Below are 19741 nucleotides of genomic sequence, written 5' to 3'. Positions count from 1 at the left end.
TTCTTGGGCTCCATGATCACTGCAGATGGTGACAGTAATCACAAAATTAAAAGACGCCTGCTTCTTGGGAGGAAAGCAAAGACAAACCTAGACAGCATCTTAAAAAGCAGAGACATCACCTTGCCAACAAAGGTCCGTATAGTAAAAGCTATGGTTTTCCCAGTAGTGATGTATGGAAGTGAGAGCTGGACCATAAAGAAGGCTGATCGCCGAAGAATTGATGCTTTTGAATTATGGTGCTGGAGGAGACTCTTGAGAGTCCCATGGACTGCAAGAAGATCAAACCTCTCCATTCTGAAGGAAATCAGCCCTGAGTGCTCACTGGAAGGACAGATCCTGAAGCTGAGGCTCCAATACTTTGGCCATCTCATGAGAAGAGAAGACTCCCTGGAAAAGACCCCGATGTTGGGAAAGATGGAGGGCACAAGGAGAAGGGGACGACAGAGGACGAGATGGTTGGACAGTGTTCTCGAAGCTACCAGCATGAGTTTGACCAAACTGTGGGGGGCAGTGGAAGATAGGAGTGCCTGGCGTGCTCTGGTCCATGGGGTCACGAAGAGTCGGACACGACTAAACGACTAAACAACAACAACAACAACCTGGAGAGGACAGGGATTGAACTCAGGACCTTCTGCTGCCTTTCTCTCTACTCTCATTCTTTCTTTCTTTTTTGATAACAATTTATTAATTTTCCAGAAATAACAATATAAAAAAAACAACCAGGGAAAAAATCATAACCAAATTAAATCATAAATTTTGGTCGACTTCCCTCCACTCTCCGTCTTGGTTACATTATAATATACTTGTTTATGCACGTCCATAAAACCTTATAAACAATCCAATTTTAAAACCTCCTTCATCTTATTACATATGACTTTTAATGTAAAAATCTGTACACAAAGCTCCCTCTAACCTCTTTCTATCTCTATGGCCACCTGATCCCTCGCTCTGCAAAAAAACGTCACCTTCGAGTGATGATGCAACGAGAAGCAACCCGCCGCCCCGCCCAGCGCCACATTCGCCTGTCTCGGATTTGCCGCGGGGCCATGGGGAGGCGGGCGTTCCTGGCGGCGCTTCCTTATTGGTCGTAAAGACCGACGGCAGCCTCGGGTTGGCTTTTCCCCGCTCCTTGCCCCGCCCCCTACCCACTCTGCGCATGGTTGGTTGGGCTAGGAAGCCGGCGCGCCCTACGTCGGGCGGAAGTAGAGGCGGCTGCGAGGAGCAGCATGGCGGCCGAGGAGCCGGGCGCGCTGGAGCTTTTCGTTAGCATCGGTCTGAGCGAAAGCAAGGCTCGCGAGACCCTTCGGAACCAGGCGCTCAGCGCGCTGCTCCGCGAGGCCGTCGTGCAGGTATCGTCGCTTTGCCCCTAAGGGACTCCGTTGGTTTCAGTTCCCAGGCTGCCAACTCTCCCCCTCTAGTCTCTCTCCCCTTTACCGGTAGTGCTCCTGTATCTTTGAGAGCAACCTGACAGACTGAAATCCAACAGGTGTAGCTCACCCCCACCACTGCATTTCCAGGCCAGAAAATGCTACAGAGGGGTTGAAGTTTTGCTTGTCATATAGCTGCTCGAAGAAGGAGGGGGGGACCCTACCCCTAAAAAAATCCTAAAACCAAAAAACCCTCCACTCTCCTCCATTCCTCTACAGTGGTACCTCGGGTTACAGACGCTTCAGGTTACAGATGCTTCAGGTTACAGACTCCGCTAACCCAGAAATAGTGCTTCAGGTTAAGAACTTTGCTTCAGGATGAGAACAGAAATCGTGCAGCGGCGGTGAAGCGGCAGCAGGAGGCCCCATTAGCTAAAGTGGTGCTTCAGGTTAAGAACAGTTTCAGGTTAAGAACGGACCTCTGGAACGAATTAAGTACTTAACCCGAGGTACCACTGTATACAAGTGGTACCTCTGGATACAAACGGGATCTGTTCTGGAGCTCCGTTCACTTCCTGAAGTAAACGTAAGACGCAATTGTGCGGGTCACGTTTCACTGCTTCCGTGGAAGCACGTGACATCATTTTGAGTGCATGTGTGAGCTGCAGAACCCGGACGTAATGCGCTCCATTACTTCCGGGTCGCCGCAGAGTGCAGTCCGAAAATACTTAACTTGAAGCTACTTCAACCCAAGGTATGACTGTTTATGGCACAGTTCTGAATGATCTCTCATTTTTATCATGCTTCAGTGAGTCTTCACAGAGATAACGCAGTTTGGCGAACCCTCTAAAATTAGGAGTTCTGCAAGTCTTCATCAAAGATAGGGCAGAGGATAGATAGACTGGGTGTGACTGTAAGAAAGGATGGCTTCCGAATTCAGTGTTCTGTCCTGTGATCTCCTGCAAAGGGCGAGAAGATATTTTTTATTTTAAAGGTTTATTTCAAATCTGAACTTGCTGCACCATCATGCCTCAGGAGCTGTCACTAGCTATTTTAGCAATGCAATCTTAAACGCACTTCCTGGGCAGCTGGACCTCTTGAGCTAAATGGCAGTCACTTCTGAATAAGCCTGCATGTAGTCCTGTCCTACTCAAGATGTGACTACTGGTGAATTCAGTGGGGCTTCCAGGTCAGTGGGCTTAGGCTATGGTTTGGGGAGACCTATCTGTGAGTGAGGCCAGTTGAATACAGTAAGACCTATTTCTAAATAAGCATGCTTAGGATTATTCTGTAAGACTGGATTCTGTCCCGGTAAATTCTGTATGGGGTCACTCTGGAATCTGTTCCCTGCCACTATGTTTTTACTGCCTGTTTTCATCTGAGACTCAAATTGAAAATTGGTTGATGCCTGAGGTCAACTATACCTCTGCAATTTGAAACTCCCAAGAATGAAAAGGAAAAACAGAATAATAATAATATAAAATGTTTAATAAGTATTATCTGTTGGGTTAGGAACTGGGTTTTGGAACTGAACTTATTAGGGCCTCATGTGAGTCCCTAATGGGGGTGATTCATAGCACAGATAACTTCTCAGGAGCCTCTTAGTTACTCTGACTTAGTTACTGTTGTAGGCTGGACTCAAGTTCTAGCTGTGGTTCTGTCCCATTTCATGAACTGTCTTGTTTTTATTGGCCTTACATAATCCACTTTGGATGAGGAAAGAGGTAGAAATGTTTCAAATAGACAAATTTCAGTTGTTGTTTCAGTTTATCAAGTTACTATGAGTTTTTTCCTGCTGCTACATAGGGACGCGGGTGGCACTGTGGGTTAAACCACAGAGCCTAGGACTTGCCGATCAGAAGGTCGGCGGTTCAAATCCCCACAACAGGGTGAGCTCCCGTTGCTCGGTCCCTGCTCCTGCCAACCTAGCAGTTCGAAAGCATGTCAAAGTGCAAGTAGATAAACAGGTACCACTCCAGTGGGAAGATAAACGCCGTTTCCATGCGCTGCTCTGGTTTGCCAGAAGCGGCTTAGTCATGCTGGCCACATGACCCGGAAGCTGTACGCTGGCTCCCTCGGCCAATAAAGCGAGAGGAGCGCCGCAACCCCAGAGTCGGCCACGACTGGACCTAATAGTCAGGGGTCCCTTTACCTTTGCCTACATGAAGGATACATTTCACTTGCTTGTAGCATGGCTTGCAATTTGTGGTGACATGGGATGGAGAGAGAAAGGTAGCTATATGTATTTGGGCTTAATTCAGTTTTAGGATGAGGACTAAAAAGCAGGTGTGCGTTCAGATATACTTTCAAGGTCAGCGTATGTTTCCGTGTTTATGTGATAAAAATAAGGTTGGTGGAAACGTTTCCGACATATTCTAGCTTACCACGTTGCAAGCAGTGACTTTTCAGACAGCATCAGCCCTGTTCTGCAGCGGAACTGCCTTCTGGAAATGTTTCCAAGAATCTAAAAGTGAAAGTTCTGCTGGTGCTGAGAGGGAGCTCCTTGAGAATAACCAAGAGAGCAAGAAGTCAGCTGATTTTTGCGCTTGTTTCCTGTTTTTCTTGACCAGGATGAAATCATTGGGGTGGGGTGCGATTGGCCGGTGTCTGCTTACAAAGCAGGGTGTACCCATTCATTCTGTCATTGGAGAGTAGACTGTTTAAATTATAGTTCCCAAAATGCACACGATTCACCTACATTGCTGCAGAGAGATGCAAGAGTTTCTTCACAGGGTTTAAAAAACCACAGCCGTATCCGTTTGGGGCTGTCGTAATGCAACAGCATGCTGGGAATTGCTTGTTGCATAGTTATCCCTTGTGCATAGGTGCAGCAACCCAACAAAATGACATGGGCGTTACATAAAAATCCCTCTGCTGGTTGCTGGGACTTTCCCCTCTGCAACCAGGGCAGTTCTGTAATGCTGGCTCTTAAGTTGGAAAGGGGCAGGGTGGAGATGGTGTCCTCCTGATGCACAAGAAGTTAACTGGAAAGAGAATGATCATAGCTTAGTGGTAGAGCATCTACCCAAATTCAATCCCTTGAAGGTAGGATGGGGAACATTTTCTGCCTGAAACCATGGAGATCTCCTGCCAGTCAGTGTAGACAATACTGAGCTAGATAGACCTCAGTGGTCTGACTCAGTATATGGCAGCTTCCTATGAGCTTCTCTTTCTCATTCTGCAGAAACCTCTCCTGTCACCTCTTCTTAACATCTTTAGACAGACACCAGCCATTACAGTGAACGGGATCTGTTCTGGAGCCTGATTCACATTTGGAAGCAAACGTAACAAGTGACGGCACGTCTGCGCACGCATGCGTCGCTTTTCGCCGCTTCTGAGCATGCGCGCGACGTCATTCTGAGCGTCTGCACATGCGCAAGTGGCGAAACCTAGAAGTAACACTCTCTGTTACTTCCGGGTTGCTGCGGAGCGCAACTCAAACTCGCTCATCCCGAAGCACATTCGACCCGAGGTATGACTGTACACCAAACCAGCTTTTAACTCTCCTGTTGACCCCTCTCTCTCTTCTAGGCTCAAGAAATCCTTGGCTCAGCTGCTGACAAGACAGTTGGCACCCTGTTATACAATGTGGCCTCCAGGCTTAAGGACCCAAAGCATCTTGGCTTCCTTGTGGAGTATATCGCTACCAAGAAGATAGTTACAGACCTGCAGCTCAATGGTACACATTTAGGGTTTATGCCAGCTTTGGCAAAGATGCTCCCTTCATGAATTTCACCCTTTTAATTGCACAGCTCTGCCTTAAGTCACCAAGCCTCGCGCTGAATATGCAACCAGGCGTTAGGGGAAAGGTCGCTCATGTGGTGCCTTCCATGTGTTGTGGACTACAACTCCCATCATTCCTGATCATTGGCAATGCTGAATGGGAGTTGTAGTCCGAAACATTGAGAAGGCACCTTGTTGGCTATCCGTATATTAGGGTTGTGTCTCTCTTGAGTTTCTGGAACAACAAAGTTCTCTGGCAATGTAATTCACAGTCCATCAGTACTTTTCTTCTCCTGCAGCTTAATCCCAGTGTAGTCAAAATGGTGCCCTCTGGATGCTTCAGACTACAGTTCTTATCAGCCCCACTCAATGGGGCCAATTGTCAGGGATGGTGGGAGTGTTCGCCCAAATATCTGGAGGCCAGCACATTGGCTATGCTAGCAGCCTCCTGAACCTAGGGTGTTCCATGCAGAAAGCAGGGTTTGGCCTGGTTCTCCCATGCTGGAGGCTTCTGAAAGTTGCTTAGTAAAACAGTCCAGGTGGCTCACACAGACTGTCACAGGGAAACCTGGCACAAGAACCTGGCACAGCTGATGGCTAGTTCTGCCTGTGGACAAATCCTTCCTTGAGCCCAAGCTGTGAAACTTACCAGAAGAATAAGAAATCAAGATAACCAACTTTTTATAAAAGAATGGAAACGGCTTGTTGAATATTTGCAGATAAATTGTAAACAGATGAAAACGTTAGCAGGATTATTGTAATAACCTGCAGTTTTATAAGAGTATATATTTACAATAGATAATTAAATGAGCAGGTTAAACGCATTTGAATATGCAGAAGATATTAAAAAATAAATTTATGCAACCACAGAAAAAGGGGGGAGGAAGTCAAATTTTGAAATGTTAAATTGGTCTTAAAACTAATGAAATAAATAAATGTGAAAAGTATAAATAAAAAACTTTTTTAACAAGGAACTGAATCCTGAGCATAATGCAAAATGCCGCCTCCTGCCTTGCCTTGAGAAGGCTTGTCTTGCAGGGCCAGGCTGCTTGTTCCTCCCAATGACTTTCCTTTCCTTTGATTTGTTAATGTGTTGATTTATTGGGGGTAGCTCAGTGGGTAGAGCATGAGACTCTTAATCATAGGGACGCTGATACAAGTCCCACATTGGGCAAAATATCCCTCTGTTTCCAGGTGACCCTCGTGGTCCCTTCCAACTCTTCTACAATCCTATGGTTTAATTGTAGTCTCTCCCTCCAAGGAGTTGGGGGTGATGAAGATTGACGATTCCTCTCTCCCCACCCCAATGGTTACCATCATAACAACCTTGTGAGGTTGGTTAGGCTGAGAGACGCTTAACTGGCAGAGAACACCAGATGAGCTTTATGTTAGGATATAGGATATAGTTCCGTTCCACCTTAAAAGGGAACAGGCATGACTGTTGTGTGTCTTTACTTTCAGCACAGTCAGCTGGGAACTTCCATTTGTATGTTGCTTTTGCTATCTTGCTGTTTTGCTGGAGACGAAGGGAAGCAGAAATGTTTTTTCCTTTGTCCCTGAACTATGCTGATTAAATGCTGTAAATAATGCTTACACATGTCTCTTTCTTTTTTTAAAAAATAATATTTATTAAAATTTTAAAGGTTACAGAAAGAAAAAGTAAAAATACTACATTAAACAAAATACATGTTTCTGTCCGCCACTTCTGTTGTGAGGATTTATTCACTCTGCTGATAAGAGCGTGCACAGCTTCTGAACGTATCTGAGCCTCGTGTCGCTGATGGATGCTGTACCGGGAACCGGAGTGTCGCCCAGTGGCTAGAGCCAGCTGGGGACCTGCCAAATGCCCCCGTCTCCCCGGCAGCATCCCAACACTTTGTAGCTAAATGGGAATTTGAACCCAGGTCTCTCTCCATTCCACTTTATCCACTCTTAACACACAGGTGTTCCTTCTCGTAATACACCTGCGTTCTTTGTTCCTGCAGCGGCTCTGGAGTACGTCAAAAGCCACCCTGTGGAGCCCATTGATGCAGCAGACTTTGCCAGAGAATGTGGCGTTGGCGTGATCGTGACGCCAGAGCAGATCGAAGAGGCGGTGAGTGTCAGCCCTTGGTAGGAGCAGCAAGTGGTGCCATGCCCCATCACGGGCCCATCTTCCACGCTTGGAGCCAGCAAAGGGTGTCTACCCAGGCCTCTGTGTGTCTTTGTTTTTTTGCCAAGAGAGACGTGTGCAAGGCAAGGTCTGTGTTGTTGCTTAAGCCTGAATCACAGAGAATCCTGCCAAGCACATCCACTTGGGTAGTTGCCTGGCCAAAAGAGGATCAGGGCTTTTAGGAAGACTCAGATATCCAGGGAGCACCTTTGCCCAAAGGTGGGAAGTTGTCCTAATGGCTCAGTAAGTTCCCTCCAGTGTCGGGGAGGGTTTGGGGAGCTCTGTCTGGCAGGGAAGAGGCTCTGTTGTTCGGCAAAAAAGGAAGAAAAGTCTGATGATGATGATGATGATGATGATGATGATAATAATAATAATAATAATAATAATAATAATAATAATAATAATAATTTATTTATACCCCACCCATCTGGCTTGGCTTCCCCAGCCACTCTGGGCGGCTTACAACAAAATATTAAAATACCATCATGCATCAAACATTAAAAGCTTCCCTAAACAGGGCAGCCTTCAGATGTGTTCTAAAAGTCTGGTAGTTGTTGTTCTCTTTGACATCTGGTGGGAGGGCGTTCCACAGGGCCGGTGCCACTACCGAGAAGGCCCTCTGCCTGGTTCCCTGTAACTTGGCTTCTTGCAGTGAGGGAGCCTCCAGAAGGCCCACGGTGCTGGACCTCAGTGTCCGGGCAGAACGATGGGGGTGGAGACGCTCCTTCAGATATACTGGACCAAGGCCGTTTAGGGGTTTAAAGGTCAGCACTAACTCTTAGACCTTCCCCACCCCATTTTATTGCCTTGTATTTAGCCTCGTCTGGAAGCCACTTGAACTGGCTCTAGTTTCTCTCTCTCTCATTTTATAATCAGATTTTCTCTTTTCCTTCCTAGGTGGAAGCTTCCATCAGCAAACACAGAGCCCAGCTCCTTTTGGAGCGTTACCGCTTTAACATGGGGCTTTTGATGGGTGAGTGGCAGGCCGGGCAGGGGAGTCTGCAAGTACGTTCCCATTGTGAGACACCCGCTTACTGCTGGTGCGTCACTGTGCTCATTCTGCAACCTGGCCTTGTGCGCTTTTCCAGACTCTGCTCGTTTCTTCTAAAACCCGCCCACTCCCTTTGCAAACTCAGCCAGCGCACTCCGCAATAGGACTAACCATGAACACAGGTAGTAGCTCAGTAGTAGAAAATCCCCCTTTCATGCAGAAGGTCTCTGGTTAAATCCGTCCCAGGTAGGGCTGAAGATGCTTCCCTGCCTTGAAATCCTGGAGAGCCGCTGCCAATCAGTCCAGACCAGGGTTTCCCAAACTGGGGTCTCCAGCTGTTTTTGGACTACAACTCCCATCATCCCTAGCTAGCGGGAGCAGTGGTCAGGGATGATGGGAACTGTAGTCCAAAAACAGCTGGAAACCCCAGTTTGGGAAACCCTGCTTTAGACCAAGATGGACCAAGACAGCTTCCTGTGTTCCTAATGTACGAAGAGCCCTGCTGGGCCAGACCAAAGGCCCCTCTAGTTGGGCATCCTGGTCCGGCAGTGGCCAGCTAGATGCCTCTTGAAACGCCACAAGCAAGGCATGAGGGCAGCAGCCATCTTCCACCCATGTTTCTCAGCAGATTAGGGCATCCTTCCAGCGTCCTGCTCTCACAATGGCCAGCCAGGCATCTCTGGGGAGCCTGCAAGCAGGGCCTGGGGAGGTGTGTGGCTCCATTGGGCCCTGGACTCGTGCTTCTGAGTCCTGTTCAGCGGATTGTCAACGACTGCTCTGATTTCCTTTCTCTTTTTTGCAGGGGAGGCGCGGAGCAAGTTGAAGTGGGCTGATGGGAAAATCATTAAGAACGAGGTGGACCTTCAGGTACATCAAGGGGGGGGGGCTGCAGATCTAGACAAGGGATTTTGGAGAAGGCAGGTGGGGATTGGCTGGGTCATGGCAACAGAATCAGCAGGTCCTCCCCCTTAAAGAGCCAGGGTGATGCAGAGGCTGCCAAGGGTCAGCCCTGGGGAGACCTAGGTTAAAATCCCCCGTCGGCTGTGAAGCCCAATAGGCCAGTTGATCTCTCTTAGCTTAACCTACATCGCAGGATGGTTGTGCAGGTAATATGAGGTGTGGAGAGAGCCTTGTGCGCCACTAAGCTCCCTGGAAGAAGGGTAGGGTTAAAAACGTGCTTTAAACAAAAAATAGGTTCCATAACCAAGACTCGGCGCTGCAAATTTCTCCTGCAGTGCTGCCCTGTGACCTGTATATATTATGTAACTACATTTGCACGCCCCTGTTTTGCATATCCGTTTCTCAGATTTTTGGGAGGGTGCTAAAGGTCTGCACTTTGCACACTGGGACTCCTGCTAAGTCTACAGTGATGGGCAAACGTGGCCCTCCAGCTGTTTTGGGACTACAACTCCCATCATCCCTAGCTACCAGGACCAGTGGTCAGGTATGATGGGAAATGTAGTCCCAAAACAGCTGGAGGGCCAAGTTTGGCCATCACTGTGCTAAGACAACTGCCTTGGGTTTCTGAGATCTTTATCAGCATCACCCACATCCCTTCAGGTCTATTTTTGTAACTGGAAACTTAAAACAAAAAATAAAAATCCTGGCATTCTCAGGATGCTATTTTTTCTACCGAATATTTCCTTACCCAGTAGAAACGCTGCATTCAGAGTGAAACCGCAACTGCATCCTCCTATGCGGGCTTGAATCGGGAAAGGAGGCTGTAGCATCAGACTAAATTTTGTGCTCCTACAGAGGCACGCTGACATTTACGCCAGATCAGTGGGTTTTGCTTTCTTGCTTTGGCCTGGTGTGTTTTTTGTAAGGCAGTGTTGGGCCAGCTGTCGCTGAACTCCATTGGCCAGGCTGAGTGGGGCTGGTGGCCAGCAGTATCTGGTTCCCCGTCTGTGACATAAGAAGAGTTCTGCCCTGGGGAAGGGAGGTCGAGAGAATTAACTTAGAGGGCCAGATCAAACCCAAGGCAACCAATCAATTCCTTCCTTCTGTGCTTTTCCTCTCCTGTAGGTGCTCCACTTGCTGGGCCCAAAGACAGAAGCTGATCTGGAAAAGAAATCAAAGGTAAGTGTTTATCTTCCCCTTCCTTCCTTCCTTCCTTCCTTCCTTCCTTCCTTCCTTCCTTCTTGTGGTGTGTTAGTGGTTTCCACTTCAGGTGTGCAATAGAGTGCAGAGGGTTCATCTAAAACCCCCAATCCCGCAACCCTCCCAGATGCTGACTGCATCTCCCATCATCCCTTACTCTTGGCCATGCTGCCTGAGGCTGATGGGAGCTGGAGCTCAGCAACATCTGGAGGGCCCACAGGTTCTCTCCATCCTTGTCTAATACGAGCAGAAGCCATTAATGGTGGGGATGTGTGAGCCTTTCTTTGAAACCTCCGCTACCTCGGGGTGCGTAGGTAGTGGCACCTGTGCTCAGGACAGGAAGTGGTGTCTGGGGGGCCAATGAAGCATCCGTCCCACCACACCCTCCAGTCTTTTAAAGCATGCATTATGGATTCTTCCCATTTATTTTGGCCTGCGTGTCTCTGAATCTGGGAATAAGGCAGTGTTGCAAACTTGTGATTTCCCTTGTATGCAGTAAGCCGGGGAGAGCAAAGAATTGTCGCTTGACATAGGGATTTGGTTTTTTAGGGCAAAGGTAGAGAGTCTAGGGCAAAGTTCTTTTTAGGAAAACACTGGCCTCCTCATCTTTAATTCCCCACTCTTCCTTTTACTGCCATTTCTCCCCAACCTTTCCATGTCCTTAAAAAAAAGAAGATAAGAGCAGCAGGTAAAGCTTCTTCCATGGCTTGTCTCTGCAACAGGAGGAGTTTTGCCTGCTAGATTTCCGTGTGCCTTTAAAACCTTGGCTCCTCTTCACCATGGAGGCCCTCAAGGCCAGGTCCAGTTAAACTCAGTAGCTCTCTCTTGTTGCTTTGTCAGGCCCCAAAGGCTCGTGCCACCGAGCCAGACAAGAAGGGAAAGGCAGCAGTGGTGGAAAACGGTAAGTCCTTGGCTGAACCTGCTCTCCCTTGTGTTTGTTTTGGAGGCCTTATAGCTGCTCTTGATGTTTGCCTGTTCCTGGCAAGCACACAGCTCTGCCGGACCCAAGCGCCCTTCTCTCTCTTAGGAAAGGGCACACAGAGGACTGGGAGGGTGGAATGCTGTCAGCAGTATCTTCCCATTGTGTTTGCTGTGTCGCTTTTAAAACTACAATCACGTAGCGCACTATGGAACCCGCTCCCCCAGGAAATCGCAGGAGGGTAGCGTGCTCTTGTTGCTCCTGCTCTGGTCGCTGGTTTCCCCACAGGCATCTGGTGAGAACTAGATGCTGGGCTGATCCAGCAGGTGGTTCTTATGTTCTTAATAATAACTTGCTGCCGTGGAAAATTCCACTCACCTGCTGAAACCTTCATGTGATGAGCTTTGGCAGAGATCTAGTGCGCCCACTAGTGTTCTCGAGAAGTAATGCATCGTGACAACAGCCTTACAAAGGCTTTCTGTATCTGTGGGTGACAAAACTTGGTTCTTCTTCTCCTCTGCCTTACTCCTGTTGTGAGAAGCTGAAGATCATACGTATAGGTTTCCCAAGGAAGGGCAGTAACTTAGCGGTAGAGCATATACTATGCATGCAGAAGGTTCCAAGTTCAGTAGGGCTTGGAAAGGGAGATGCTCTGTCAGCCAGTATAGTCAGTACTGAACTAGATGGACCAATGGCCTTTGTCCAAGGCAGCTTCCTACATTCCTGTGTAGGGAGATCGATGTCGGCACGAAGCAGACCCAGACCTGCATTAGGAAGGTTGCTGCACCACGTGACCTCTGACCATAGCCAGGGCTGTGAGTCCTTCAGGCTGTAGCATGTAACACAGCTGGAAACAAGGGCTATGGGACGCCGGACAAATGCTTTCCTTTTACTTCTGGCTGTCTCTCCCTCCACTATGAATGCTGGCTCTCTGTTCTACAGTATTAGTGTTAGTTAAGGGTTAGTGTTGGTTAAGGGTTAGAGTGACGAGCAACAAGAGAGAAGCCCTGCCTGGAGGAGTTTCCAACGGGAGGAGAGGAAAGACATAGGAAGCTGCCTTATACTGAACCAGACCATTGGTCCAACTCAGACCAGACTGGCAGCAGCTCTCAGAATTTCAGGCAGGAGACTGCTAACTGTATGTGGAGATGCCGGAGACTGAACCTGATGCTAAAAGATTGCAAGGGAAGGAAGTTAGCCCAGTTGCTGCTGCAAAAGGCGGTCTGTTTCTTGAGTCTCTGGCTTCTGCCGTGGTAGAATCCTGACCTCAGCTGCTTTCCCTCCAGGTGATGCGTGCCAAGAGACGAAATCCCTTATGGAGCAGCTGAGGGGCGAGGCGCTTAAATTCCATAAGCCAGGTAAGCTGCCCTGGAGGTCGTGTCTCTCCAGCCAGGTTTTCACCTTCACCGATGAGCTCCCTGATATGCCAGGGCCTGTGGAAACCACAGATATTGCCTGATGTCAAGGAAAGGAGTGATTGGTGTCAGGAGGGTCCAGTTGTGCTGTGCTCATGCATGTGGTTGTGGGAAATGACGCACCAGGAGCCTGCCTGTGGGTTTAGGAGACGTTTTATTTATATACTGGGATATATTTGCACCCTGCATTTCCATGACAAGGCAGAACTCAAAGCAGCTTACCGTACAAATCCTTGAATGTTATCATTGTAGGCTGTGGTGGGCCTATAAAGACAGATGAAAACAAAACCGTACAACGTTGGTCAGTATCGGGTTACAGTTTTTTCTTTGATAATAATAATAATAATAATAATAATAATAATAATAATAATAAAACAACAACAACAACAACAACAATAATAATAATAATATAATATTATTTATACTCCACCCATCTGGTTGGGTTTCCCTAGCCACTCTGGGCGGCTTCCAACAAAACACTAAAATACAATAACCTATTAAACATTAAAAGCTTTCCTAAACAGGGCTGCCTTCTGATGTCTTCTAAAAGTTTGGTAGTTATTTTTCTCTTTGACATCTGGTGGGAGGGCATTCCACAGGGTGGGCGCCACTACCGAGAAGGCCCTCTGCCTGGTTCCCTGTAACTTGGCTTCTCGTAGCGAGGGAACCGCCAGAAGGCCCTCGGCACTGGACCTCAGTGTCCGGGCAGAACGATGGAGGTGGAGACGCTCCTTCAGGTATACTGGACCGAGGCCATTTAGGGCTTTAAAGGTCAGCACCAACACTTTGAATTGTGCTCGGAAATGTACTGGGAGCCAGTGTAGGTCTTTCAAGACCTGTAATGGAAGCGTCCGTCCCCCCCCCAATAAAAACTTTAATACATGCCTACAGGCGCACGGATATGCATATATAGAAGCTAAATCGCCGCAGAATTTAAAACAAAACAGTAGCAAAACAGCATCATAGCACAATCTGATTTGGGGCAAAATTGCTGTGGCCTTGCTTGTGCTTTTGAGTGTGGACCTGGACCCCTGCTCTGATGGTGGCACTGCTTATATTTAGGCTTTTGGTGGCTTATCTCTTGTAAGGTGGAGTTGGCCCCACTTGCCACCAGGCGGCACCCAACAGCACCTGACTCTGCCAAAAAACAAGTGCGTTTGGGGGTGGTAGGTAGGGGAGATCACTTATGAAGCCACAACCCCACATTACTAAGCCCCACAAAGCTGGCCAAATGATCAACTAAAGAATGGCAAAGAAGAAACTTGAATGCAAAATTATCCCAGTTCTGTGACTTGTGTGTTTTTTGTTTTTGTTTTGTTCCTTCTGGGCACAGAGATTTGATTTTAATGCAGAAGACTATTCAGCCGCCACTGCCTGCAGTTTGCTGATTTGCATACCATGTGCTGATCATGTCCCTTGTACCTTTCCAGGTGAGAACTACAAAACGGAAGGCTACGTTGTCACACCCAACACCATGAACTTACTGAAGCAGCATCTGGAGATCACAGACGGACAGGTGCTCTGGGTGGGGTGGGGGTAGAGATCTTCTGTCCTTCTTCCTTCGGGAGGCTGGGTTCACGGAGCAGCTGGCCCCCGTAACTTGCATCTCTCAGTCCCTGTGAAACCTTGTGCCCCCCAAGCTGCTGTTATGGCAAAACCCAGATTTGGGGAATCCGTGAGGTGCCACAGATGCATAGCTCTAGCAGGCATTGGACAAGGGTGTCTGTGCATGGGAGAAAACCCTGGCATTTTCCAGGTGCCAGATTTACTCTCTCCTGCCCAGCAACAGTTTCCACTGGAAGAATAAATCTGATGCCAGTCATGTGCAGGTGAACAAGGGTTCGCCTTTGCAAAGGTTTTTGAGAAACAGCAGAGACCTCTGTTTTCCCTAGTCCTCACTTCCTCGGCCGTGAAGCTGCTGTTTTCCATGTCCTAAATCCCTATGGATGTACTGTGCTTAATGGGAGGGACCAGAAGCCCTGCAATTGAGGCCTCGTAGACAGCCAAATTCTCCCCCGCCCTGCCTTTAGCGTGTATGCGATGTCAAGTTGTAAGAAAAGAGGACACAGCCATGGTTGCTTAGTGAGCTGGATGTTGCTGCAGACTCCTGCAGGGTCTGCTGTGGTCGAAACCACCGAGCCTCTTGGGCTTGTTGGTCGTAAGGTCAGCAGTTCAAATCCCCACGACGGGGTGAGCTCCCGTTGCTTATTCCCAGCTCCTGCCAACTTAGCAGTTTGAAAGCACGCCAGTGCAAGTAGATAAATAGGTACTGCTGCGGTGGGAAGGTAAACAGCATTTCCGTACACTCTGGCACTCGCCACGGTTCTCCGTGCACCAGTAGTGGTTTAGTCCTGCTGGCCACATGACCCGGAAAGCTGTCTGTGGACAAACGCCGGCTCCCTCAGCCTGACAGCAAGATGAGTGCTGCAACTCCATAGTCGCCTTTGACTGGACTTAACCATCCAGGGGTCCTTTACCTTTACCTTTTTACCTACATTTTTGTCATAGCTTATGATCCAGAGGGGGGGCCCTGCCCTGGCATTTGGGTAAGGTTGGGTGTGGTGTGTCTTTGAGGTTTTGAGGGGGAGACTGCGTCCAAGGAGATCTCGGTTAACTGCATTGAAAATGTTTTCTGCCACAGGTGCGCACTCGATTCCCTCCTGAGCCCAATGGCATCCTGCACATTGGCCACGCCAAGGCTATCAATTTTAACTTCGGCTTTGCCAAGGTGAGAGACCGGTCACTTTTCCACACTCTGCCCTGCTGCAAACTCAGCTTTTTGCTGAACTGGAGTTGGGGTGGAAGGCGATAGTGAGTAGGGAGAGACAGTCTCATCTTCATCTGGCGATGTGTGTGTCATTTTTTCAAAAAGATAGGCCCCAAAGTGGCTCATAGCATATAAGAACATATGATAGATGAATAGGCCAGAAGACATAACAGTTGGATTATAGGTACCTTGTTTGAAAGCAGGCATTTATTAATTTGCTTCAGCGTTTTATACATTGTTAGTGTGCACTGTACTCCCTACACGTTAAATTGAAGTTTCAAATTGGAACATGTCAATTCTATTTATTTATTTTTTGAGGTAACTTCATTTTTCTCCATTTTCATCTTTAAACTGTTTTAACACATTTGCGCTGAGCTATATCTTTGTTCACATTAAAGCATATGACGTGCAACTATTCCATAAAATTAAAACTAAAAATTAAATGACAGTGAACACTCAGATAAACATTTCTGAATATATCGACCAAGTTGCGTCAAAGTGTATATATCTCAGCATTATTGCAGATATGAAATTATGTATAGCAACGTGCATTGCTTAAATTGGTGGCCATAAGGGAAAGGTATCTTGTATCAGTAATGATTAGAATTTAAAGGGATTTGTAGGAAGAGGGGAGGGAGGGAGGGGAATGACAAAATGGAATTACCGTATTTTTCGCTCTATAAGACGCACCGGACCACAAGACACACCTAGTTTTTGGAGGAGGAAAACAAGAAAAAAAAAATTCTGAATCTCAGAAGCCAGAACAGCAAAAGGGATCGCTACGCAGTGAAAGCAGCAATCCCTCTTGCTGTTCTGGCTTCTGGGATAGCTGCGCAGCCTGCATTCGCTCCATAAGACGCACACACATTTCCCCGTACTTTTTAGGAGGGAAAAAGTGAGTCTTATAGAGCAAAAAATACGGTACTTTTAGGTACCAAGCTGACGTCTTGCTGAACTCGTGGGTGGCTTAATTGTACTGCTTAATTTCTCTCCCCACAACCAGGCAAATGGCGGGATTTGCTTTTTGCGCTATGACGACACAAATCCTGAGAAGGAGGAGGAGAAGTACTTCACAGCTATCAGGGACATAGTGGAATGGTTAGGTATGTGCGTCTTGTGCTACAAAATGTCGCCTGGGCGAAAGAGAGCTCTGTCTCTGGATGGGCCACGGGGGTGGGAGGAAGACTGTTGGCTTTGTGGACCCCATGCTAGGTTAACACCAGTGCTTTCCTTCTAGAAAAACAGGTGCCAGTACTCACCAGGAAGTTGTTACAATAAGTGCCACACTTTTAACCAGTGGCTTCTCTCCTCTTTTGTTGGAAGCTGCCCAGAGTGGCTTGGGAAACCCAGCCAGATGGGTGGGGTATAAATAATTTATTATTATTATTATTATCATCATCATCATCATCGAAAAAACGGCGTTGGTACCCGCAGAAAAAACAACCACCGGTTAGCCGAATTTGCACCATGGTGTGTAGCTCGAGTACAACAATGAGGCCCTTACAGATGGCTTGTTTACATGAAGTTTTTAAGAGTAGCAACAGCTTGTTTACACCAGAGGAGCCTGCCTGATCAGGCAGCCAAGGGCCCCATCTAGTCCAGCATCCTGTCCTCACAGATGTCTGTGGGTGGGTTTCGGGGAGTTGTTGCCCTAAGACGTGGGCTTGAGGGGAGGGGTGGGGAATGGGCCAAGTATGGCATGAAGGGGGGCACACTTTCTTATGACCTGGCCTTATTTTCCCCAGGATACACCCCGTATGCGGTGACGCACGCCTCCGATTACTTTGACCAGCTGTACACCTGGGCGGTGGATCTCATCCGGAGGTGAGGAGGGTGGATGCTGAAAAAGGGGAAAGGGTTAACACCTGACCACAGGTGCATTCTTCCTTCCCTTGTGACTGGTTGTCTCCTTTCCCTCCCTCAGGGGCCATGCTTACGTTTGCCACCAGAAGGTGGAAGAAATCAAGGGACATAATCCGCCTCCTTCTCCGTGGCGAGACCGGCCGGTCGAGGAATCGCTCTTGCTTTTTGAGGTACTCCTATTTCATGTGGGCAGTCTAGGGTGGCTTCCCCTGCTAGAGAATTCAGCATTCTCGGCCTTGTCTGTTTGGGTTTTTTTTTTTTTGAAAACCACCACCACAACAAGTTTCTAGCCCTCATGGTTATGCCTGTAGTAATTGATGATGGCTCAGAAAATTATACAGGTGTGCTTCCAGCAATCAGAGTCCTTATTTTGTACACCTCTCTCCCTGCCCTCCTTAGATGGCTATCGTCCTTTGTTCTAATCTGGGGGTAGCCAACATGGTGCTACAACTCCCATCAGCTTTAGCCAGTGTGGCCCATGGTCAGGCATGATGGGAGTTGTACTCCAACAGATATCTGGAGGGTCGCATGTTGACTATTTTTATCTGGGCCCTTCCACTTAGTTTATTTCCTTTCATTACTGGTCAAAAACTCATTGAAATAACCGAATCTTGGAAGCTGGATTAATTTTGTAAAATAAGTAAAACAACAACAACACGTTGCTCTGATTGCATTCCTTGGGCTTCATTGGCATGAATTTGGCATTTTGGGGAGCAGCCTTTGTTGCACAGCATATACATTTGTCTGCCTGTAGAGCAGAACAACTGGAAAGCTGCCCCTGTCAGGGCAAAACCTGAGGCGGCAGAAGCTGCTGTTATTTAACCTCATGGCGAGCTTTCATGTCTGACTGGCTCAAAGCTCCAGTGTGGGTTCCTCCTCTGCAGGACATGCGCAAGGGGAAGTTTGCGGAGGGCGAGGCCACCCTGCGCATGAAGCTGGTGATGGAAGACGGGAAGATGGACCCCGTCGCCTACCGCATCAAATACACACCACATCACCGCACCGGGGACAAGTGGTACGCAAGACGGGTTGTGTGTGTGTCTGGTGTGGGTACTGGAGTGTTGGGTGGGAACCCTGTGGAACATCTCGCTTGGGGTTGCTGGTTCAGAGATGGGTTAGGTCTTTCTGGCCCACATTTTCTGTTGGGATGGATGGCTGTGCCATAGGGCTTAATGTGTGTGCAGCAGCCCCTCCCTCCCATCCCCGGGGCTGCTTAAGAAAGCCCTGTATGCCCTGAAGAGAAACGGAAGTGAGGGAGACTAGGACCACCAGGCCCTGACAGAACCATCCATGGCCTGAGGAGAACCCTTGCGGCGAGAACCTTCCCCTAAAGACCCGCGTGCTCTGAGGGAAGGTGGAAGCGAGGGAGGCCAGGCCGAGGATGCCCCCATACCATCGGCTCCCAGTTGGCCCCCATGGGACTCTTGTCTCTTTACGTTTCATATCGCGTGTCTGTTTTGCTGTTTAAAACTTACAAACCACCTCAGAGGCCTTGGCAAAATGGCGGCTCACAAATCCAGTAAACATTTTTGGCAACTGTGGCTCGGAAGCTTGTGCTGGGGATTTTGGATTTGGGGACGGGGGGAAAGAGAGAGTGCTTCTGAATTTGAGCAGGATACCATCCCCTTGGCCACGGTCGACCCTTGCTCTCCTCAGGTGGGAAGGCTGGCCTTTCCCCCAAGCAGATTAAAAGCAAGGGCACACACCATGGTAGGACAGTGGATCTGCAAGAGCATTTTGAGGGATGGGGTTGATGGCTGGGTAGGCTGTGAGTGGGAAAAGAGTTGAGCTACATAGAGGTGGGCTGGTTCTGGAGCTCTTGACCTTACAGCTGTACCCTGGGTTCCAGGTGCATCTATCCCACCTACGACTACACACACTGCCTCTGCGACTCCATAGAGAACATCACTCACTCGCTCTGTACCAAAGAGTTCCAGGCCAGGTAAGAGGCACAGAGTTCCTTGCTTGACTGGGAAGTGGCTGAGACGCTCTCCTGTTGTGGGGAGCAACCACAGGCCTGTAGCGGAATCCCTTATCCTATGAGGAGAAATAGAACCCCAGATTTAGGAGGCTTGGGTTTCTATGGATGTAGACTCCTCATCTGTACAGGGCCAGAATCTGCCACTTGGATATCCTATCCTGAGGATTCTGGTTTTACCTCTAGTGGAAGGCAAGCTTCTAGCCCTCATGGCAAAGGTGAAAACTAGATCTAATGGCCTTAAGTTAGAGAAGGGAAGATTTGAATTGGATGCTAGGGGAAACTTCTTGAGGATGAGTTCAGCAGTGGAACTAATGACCACTCCTTCAGTGGAGACCTTTGAACAGAGGTCAGATAGTCAGCTGTCTGTCAGGGGCGCTCTGCCTCTGGATTTTCTGCCTTGAGCATGCAGCAGGATTTTAGTAGGTCCCCTGTGACTGGGTCTCTGTCCTGCTCTCATCCTGAC

General features: G+C 48.3%; 1 protein-coding gene across 1 annotated transcript in view; it reads left to right on the top strand.

The window, feature by feature from the left end:
• The first annotated feature begins 1192 nt into the window (after positions 1 to 1192).
• The window catches only part of QARS1 (glutaminyl-tRNA synthetase 1), a 30236-nt gene continuing 11687 nt past the window's right edge, over positions 1193 to 19741 (top strand). The window contains exons 1-15 of the mRNA XM_081852591.1: positions 1193 to 1349; positions 4899 to 5046; positions 7076 to 7185; positions 8140 to 8215; positions 9036 to 9100; positions 10259 to 10312; positions 11174 to 11234; positions 12539 to 12610; positions 14098 to 14183; positions 15309 to 15395; positions 16438 to 16537; positions 17180 to 17258; positions 17359 to 17467; positions 18182 to 18312; positions 19147 to 19239. Of these exons, the coding sequence (XP_081708717.1) occupies positions 1227 to 1349; positions 4899 to 5046; positions 7076 to 7185; positions 8140 to 8215; positions 9036 to 9100; positions 10259 to 10312; positions 11174 to 11234; positions 12539 to 12610; positions 14098 to 14183; positions 15309 to 15395; positions 16438 to 16537; positions 17180 to 17258; positions 17359 to 17467; positions 18182 to 18312; positions 19147 to 19239 (1394 nt within the window). The 5' untranslated portion in view covers positions 1193 to 1226. The remainder of the gene's footprint in view (positions 1350 to 4898; positions 5047 to 7075; positions 7186 to 8139; positions 8216 to 9035; positions 9101 to 10258; positions 10313 to 11173; positions 11235 to 12538; positions 12611 to 14097; positions 14184 to 15308; positions 15396 to 16437; positions 16538 to 17179; positions 17259 to 17358; positions 17468 to 18181; positions 18313 to 19146; positions 19240 to 19741) is intronic.

Source organism: Podarcis erhardii (assembly GCF_964252035.2).
Source record: "Podarcis erhardii genome assembly, chromosome: 2".
Taxonomy (NCBI): Eukaryota; Metazoa; Chordata; class Lepidosauria; order Squamata; family Lacertidae; genus Podarcis; species Podarcis erhardii.
The sequence above is the reverse complement of the archived record's forward strand: the minus strand, read 5'-3'. Positions and strand labels throughout refer to the sequence as shown.